Source organism: Arachis hypogaea, chromosome 20 (genome assembly GCF_003086295.3).
Source record: "Arachis hypogaea cultivar Tifrunner chromosome 20, arahy.Tifrunner.gnm2.J5K5, whole genome shotgun sequence".
Taxonomy (NCBI): domain Eukaryota; kingdom Viridiplantae; phylum Streptophyta; class Magnoliopsida; order Fabales; family Fabaceae; genus Arachis; species Arachis hypogaea.
The window spans coordinates 71,233,528-71,240,211 of record NC_092055.1 but is presented as its reverse complement, the minus strand read 5'-3'; the positions used below and the strand labels follow the sequence as shown (position 1 = coordinate 71,240,211).

At 34.4% G+C, this 6,684-nt stretch overlaps 1 protein-coding gene across 2 annotated transcripts; it reads left to right on the top strand.

The window, feature by feature from the left end:
- On the top strand, nucleotides 1–5,297 carry LOC112783909 (purple acid phosphatase 17-like). Of its 2 annotated transcripts, none has more exons than XM_072229858.1 (3): nucleotides 1–721; nucleotides 818–865; nucleotides 1,568–1,750. In XM_072229858.1, exons 1-3 carry the CDS (start codon nucleotides 536–538, stop codon nucleotides 1,649–1,651), a joined length of 318 nt encoding a protein of 105 aa, XP_072085959.1. In that variant the 5' UTR covers nucleotides 1–535; the 3' UTR covers nucleotides 1,652–1,750. The 2 variants fall into 2 exon arrangements, with proteins under 2 accessions (XP_072085959.1, XP_025682775.1); XM_025826990.3 differs by lacking the exon at nucleotides 1,568–1,750 and adding an exon at nucleotides 5,072–5,297 and having other exon boundaries at nucleotides 22–721.
- Nucleotides 5,298–6,684: the final 1,387 nt, after the last annotated feature.

The window sequence follows — 6,684 nt, the reverse complement described above, 5'->3', positions numbered from 1 at the left end:
AAGAATATTATATATTAATTATATATAGATATGCGAATATGTTATTGGATATTCGTTGGAATATCCATTTGCAAAGAGTTATGCTGGGCATATTCCCTCAGATATAACCAACTAATGCCTCCCAATTCGCAAACCCATGTTATTTTCCTGATCAACCGCACCACTTGTTTGGTTTTTGCAGTTGCCATTAAAAGTGAAATTAAAATATTACAAGTTTCTCTCAAGTTGATTCTAATGTCAATTGCCAAATATAGTAAAATTAAAATATTACTAAGATATGCTCCTTGAAAATTGAGTTGGAATTAACTGTTAATAGAAAAATTCCAGTGGCTTACAATTGCTGTCGCTTTCACAGTTTCACAAGATCTAACATTAATTTGTGTTACTTAGTACCTTGATTATTAATATTCTTCTAAGGAGGTTACATTGAGGATTGGTTATATATATATAAATGTAGGAAAACAGCAACCGTTTTTCAAAAATAGAGTGATCTTTCCTCTTTGGTTTTGCATTTGTTTCAAGACTCACAATAACCATGTCTAAATCTTTTCTTCTCTTCACGATTATTGTTGTTATTAGCTTTGGTTTGTGGGTTCTTTATGCATCTGCAGAGCTTCAGAGATTTACACAAATATGTAAAAGTGACGGTTCTCTTGATTTTTTGGTGGTTGGTGATTGGGGAAGAAGATGTGAATATAACCAATCTGAAGTTGCTTACCAGGTTTGCCATTATTTCTTACTAATTGTAAAAAGCCAAAAAGTTGAACATGGTTTATTACATTCTCATTTTAATTTGTTTTACTTTTCGGTTATGTAGCTACTGCATGAAAACTGCTTGAAGAGGAAAGTACCTACTAGTGAACAGGTATGATTATTGCCCTCTTCAACTTTAATATTTTAATATGCTTAGTCACTATTGGTTTAAAAGGTTTTGGTTTGCTCATTGTTGAAAAAGTTTGCTTCTTTTTCTGCTTGAGAGTTCAGCCTAACAAATAATGGCTAATGCCTTACATGGAAGAAATTGTAGCAGATTGGGACTTGGGATTTGAAGCATTGTTTTTGTTTTGTCTATAGTGTTAGAATATTTATTCACAAAACTTTGGAGGAATCTGCAGTTATTGTTTCGTGAGAGATATTAGAGATGTATGATCTATCATGATGTGGTATCTAGCCAGTGGTTTTTTCTTGATTCAAGAGTTTTTTTTCTTTGAATTAATGGGAAAGTAAAGAGATGTGGCCTACTACTGGTCCCCTTGTTTTCATGATTTGGCTATCCTATGTGTAATTAAGTTGTTAAATATCATACTCACAATCTTTTTTTGCCTCAAGAGGTTACTAATTCCCATGAATGATTAAAGTACTTGGATTAAAGTACTCAGAACCTGCATATATCATTACACAAAACTAGTATTTACTTTTTTCTACCTTTGTTTGCCATGTCATATACTAGTCAATATATACAACAGTAAAATTGAAAACAGTGTTTATTTGCTTGAACTGAATCTTGTGTTTGCTTGGTTGCTACTGAATCTTATTAGTGTTGATTTAAGTCTTTTTTTTAATACAGGCTTTTAATAGTTGTTTTTTCGCTGCTGTTGCTGCTGCCACGTCTCTTGGTTTGCTTCTGCTCTGGTACTGCCGTTGCTGCTAGGGTACGGATTTAGTTTCTGCAGTGCTAGTTGACTAGCTACTATCTTTATTTTAGTTTAATTTTAAAAATTCTGACAGCTTCTATAGAGGCAACTACGCTAATGTGATCATGGTTATTTATGTCCTAACCTCGTATAACTTATTATAGTTGTTATAACTTATTTGTTTTGTAATAGAACCTCTATCATTAGAGGTCATGTGATCGTGGTTATGTATACTACTTAATAGAACCTCTATCATTAGAGGTCATGTAATAGATCAGAACCTCTATCATTAGAGGTTATGTATACTACTTAATTTGTTATTCATGTTGTGTATATTACTTAAGTGCTTTCTCGAGGCAGTCACTTTAAGGCTTTCTTTAAGAATTGTTAAAACTCAATTTTCTTTGATATTTTTTGTTAGATATTTTCAAAGTATTTTGGAGGTTGGGAAAACATTCTCTCTTATTAGTTACATAGGAAGCTAGATTTGCAGTTAGTGAGACTAAAATCAATTAAGGACTTTTAGAATAGGAACTTAGCTATCTATTTGAAATACATAGGTTTTCGATGGATGTCTCCAAGGATTGGATGGATACGCCCCGCCATTTGAAAGAATATCAACTTGGTGTAGAAAGCTTTTTACATTTTGCTTTTTCATCAGCGGAAATTCCTCAAGGGGAAGAAATTCAATGCCCATGTAAAAAGTGTTGTAATAGACTTTGGTTAAAGAGAGATGACGTGTATAACCATTTAATATGCCACGGATTTGTAGAAGGTTATAGGCGGTGGTTTAATCATGGAGAATCACTTGTTGCTATGGATGTTAACAGTGACACAGACGGTGAATATAATTTTAATGATAACATTGATGAGCTGATACGTGATAGATTCAGAGATACTACGCACTTTGATGGACAAAATACAGGGCCTAACGAATGTGCAAAGGAATTTTATAAATTGGTGGACGAGGCAAGCCAAGAACTATACCCCGGGTGTAAAGGATTCACAAGATTATCTTTTACTATCCGTCTTTACCTGTTAAAATGCTTGCATGGTTGGAGTAACGCGTCGTTCACTTCTCTCTTGGAATTATTAAAAGAAGGAATGCCATATTTGAATATCCCTACTTCTTTTGATAAAACCAAGAATATGATAAAGAATTTGGGTCTTGACTACCAAAAGATCGATGCATGTCCTAATGACTGCATGTTGTATCGAAAGGGGCATGAGAATGACGTATCATGCCATGTCTGTGGAAGAGGATGATGTAACCTCATCAAGAAAGTCTCGTAAAGTTGCTGCAAAAACTCTAAGGCATTTCCCTTTGATTCCCAGACTTCAAAGACTTTTCATGTGCACAAGGACGGTTGAAGCTATGTCTTGGCATCATAATGAGCGTGTTAAAGATGGCTCATTAAGGCATCCTACTGATGGTGAATCATGGAAAGCATTTGACAGTCGATATGAAGATTTTGCGAAGGATCCTCGTAATGTGAGACTAGGCTTAGCAAGCGACGGGTTCAATCCGTTTCGAACTTTGAGCAGTACACATAGTACATGGCCTGTTGTTTTGATGGTGTACAATCTACCCCCTTGGATGAGCATGAAGCCTGATTATTTTATGCTCTCTTTACTCATTCCTGGACCACAATCACCAGGAAATGACATTGATGTCTTTCTTCAACCGCTTATTGAAGAATTAAAAGAATTGTGGGAGTCAGGTGTAGAAACATATGACTCTTCAAAAAACAAAACATTCAACATGAGAGCATGTCTTTTATGGACAATTAATGACTTCCCTGCGTACGCTATGTTATCTGGCTGGAGTACAAAGGGAAAACTGGCTTGTCCGTGTTGTAATGATGAGACTTCTTCTATCTATTTGAAACATAGTCACAAGACTGTTTATATGGATCATCGAAGATTTTTACCCATGAATCACCCGTGGAGGCATAATAAAAGATCTTTCAATGGAAAAACTGAACTTAGGATGCCTCAAGTAGTAGACCAAGAAATACTCCCCACTCCTCTGAAGCAACTCACATTCCACCAACCGATGATGTAAGTAACTGTCCTAGCCTTGTATTATTGTCATTCTCTTGATTTAGATTATAGAATTTCATTTTTCATGTTGAATTTATGTTGTTGGCTGAATTGAGAATTGAGAATTGTTGATTATTGTTGATTGAGAATTTATGTTGTTGGCTGAATTGAGAATTGAGAATTGAGAATTGTTGACTATTGTTGATTGAGAATTTATGCTGACTGAATTGAGAATTGAGAATTGTTGACTATTGTTGATTGAGAATTTATGCTGGCTGAATTGAGAATTGAGAATTCAGAATTGTTGACTATTGTTGATTGAGAATTTATGCTGGCTGAATTGAGAATTGAGAATTTAGAATTGTTAATTATTGTTGATTGAGAATTTATGCTAGCTGAATTGAGAATTAAGGATTGTTGATTATTGTTGATTGAGAATTTATGTTGCTGGCTGAATTGAGAATTGAGAATTGTTGATTGAGAATTGAGAATTGTTAATTATTGTTGATTGAGAATTTATGCTGGCTGAATTGAGAATTGAGAACTGTTGATTATTGTTGATTGAGAATTTAAGTAGCTGGCTGAATTGAATTACTGTTGATTGAGAATTGAGAATTGAGAATTGAGATAGAGGGTGTGTGAAAGAAAGAGATTTGGCAATTTAATCTCATTTTCGGCGGAAGCCGTTGATTGCGGTTGGGAATAAAGCGCTCTAACATGCCCACAACCCTTTTTTTATTGAGTTTTGACCATATATTCTCCTTTGTCATTTTCTCTTGCTCAGTTTTTCCCTTTTCTTTCTTGTCATTTAAATTTAATTACTACTATCCTGAGGTAGTGTAGCATTAATTAGGGAAAAGGAATATGGATTTTAGTTATAGATGGGTTGCTTACCATTCAGCTAAACCAATTGCATGATGATGATGCACTTGTGAATTGTAGCATTCTTTTTAGCTTTTAATTACTTGTTACCTGCGACTCCACTTTACACCATCTCTTCTCTTCCGACTTGCTTGTTATTCCTTGCCTCTTTCATTTCTAGCTTACTCAATTTTGACTCCACACACCAAATCTGCTAATGGATAATAATAAAAAACAAAATGTAACCAGAATTCTGAAAATTTTTTACTCATGTAAATGTTTGTTCCTCTGCTCCAATAATTTGAAATTTGTGTGAACAGCTCCTTTTGTGACCATGTATAGGGGACTATTTCTTTTGTGTTTGATATGTGTTTTTTGTTCTAATGGCTGAATATGCAATGTTGTGGGATCTAATTAAAGTTGCTTTGCCATTTTCATGTTTAATCAATTTGGATTTGGAATTGGATTTGTTGGACTTAATTGAAGTCGATTTTATAACATGTACTAACACAAGATTATTTAAAATTCTGCAGGGCAGTGATAAAAACAATGGAGCTCATAATGGATGATCACACTACTCATGAAATTTGATATTTTGTAACTAAGTATATAGAAGTAGATATGTGACACTTGTTGGAATGACAATTCTTATTTACTTGTTATGACTATTTTTTGGTACTTTGTCATCAAAACCTACTTTTATGGTGACAATTTTATATGTATGTCTTTTTTATGGGAAAGTTTATATTTGTTGGATTAGTTCAATATATATAATTTTATTTTTGTCTATAATTTTAAAATTTTATATGAATTTTGCACGAAATATTAGGAAGATTAATAAAAAAAAAAATTCTGACCAAACTTATGGGCACGCTTAAAAAGGGTGGCTATACCTTAATTTTGGGCTCAACAAGCACACTTAATAAGCGTGGCCATAACTTCGCAATCGGCACGCTTTAAAAGCGTATCCTCATCTACTGGGACGTTTTATAAGCGTGCCCATATCCTCATACGTTTACCCTATTGGCACGTTTAAAAAGTGTAGCCATATCTTCCCCTATTGGTACTCTTTTAAAGAGTACCCAAAGCATACATTCTGGGACGTTTTAAAAGCGTGGCGATACGTGCATTTTCGGTACGCTTATAAAACGTACCGAAAGGTTAAAACCTATGGCCACGCTTTTAAGCGTGGCAAGAAAAGAAAGCGTGCCAACAAAAAAAGCGTGCCGATAGATCCAGAAAAGCGTGGCGATAGAGCAACCGGCACGCTGGCAGATGTGACCCTTTCAAAAGCGTGCCGATAGCTCAAAAAGCGTGGCGAAAAGCTATCGGCACGCTTTTTTGCACTTTTCGGCACGCTTTTAAAGCGTGGCAAAAAGCGTATTTTCTTGTAGTGTAATGATAATTTGATGTATTTTCAGTTTATGATTGTTCTCTTTGATTTAAGTTGCCATTGCTTCCCATCTAAGGACACTTTTATTATTTCAGCAATTTACTTTTTCCACTTTTGGTTTTGGTTTAGAATTCAGTAACTCAACAGTTATTAAACTCAATATAATTGATAATCGTTACCTTGCTAATTGAGTTGAACTTAATTAATCCCAACCTTTTCTTAGGAAATAATTAGGATTCAAAGGTCAATTTAATTAGTCCCTTAACTTTCCTTTGCTCTGGTAAAGGTTGACCAAGTGGAATTAAGGTACAACTTTCATTATTGTTGAGAAGGATAACTAAGTTGGACTTCTAATTTCCCTTATCTTGCCAAAAGTTGTTTTACAGTCATTATTTATTTTTACTTGCCATTTAATTCACTCGTCATTTAAATTACTTGCTTCTCACCTTCTAAACCCCGATTACAACCTTTATAGCCAATAATAAGAACATACTTCCTCACAGTTCCTTGAGAAGACGACCCGAGGTTTGAATACTTGGTTAACAATTTTTAAAGGGGTTTGTTACTTGTGACACCCAACACGTTTGTAAGAAAGGTTGATTGCTTGGTTTAGTAACTATACTCACAACGAGAGTTTTTATAACCTCTAAACCATCAATCTTCTGCTCTTTCAAAATGGCGCCGTTGCCGGGGAACTGCTAACGTGTGCCTTATTATTGGTTATTGTAAATATTTTTCTTTTGCTTGTTTAAT

What these genes read in the sequence shown, in the direction of transcription:
- LOC112783909 (XM_072229858.1), top strand. Translation starts at nt 536, where the DNA reads ATGTCTAAATCTTTTCTTCTCTTCACGATTATTGTTGTTATTAGCTTT. An exon ending in AATCTGAAGTTGCTTACCAG is followed by an intron (nt 722 to 817) that starts GTTTGCCATTAT and finishes TCGGTTATGTAG; the next exon opens with CTACTGCATGAAAACTGCTT. An exon ending in AAGTACCTACTAGTGAACAG is followed by an intron (nt 866 to 1,567) that starts GTATGATTATTG and finishes TTTTTAATACAG; the next exon opens with GCTTTTAATAGTTGTTTTTT.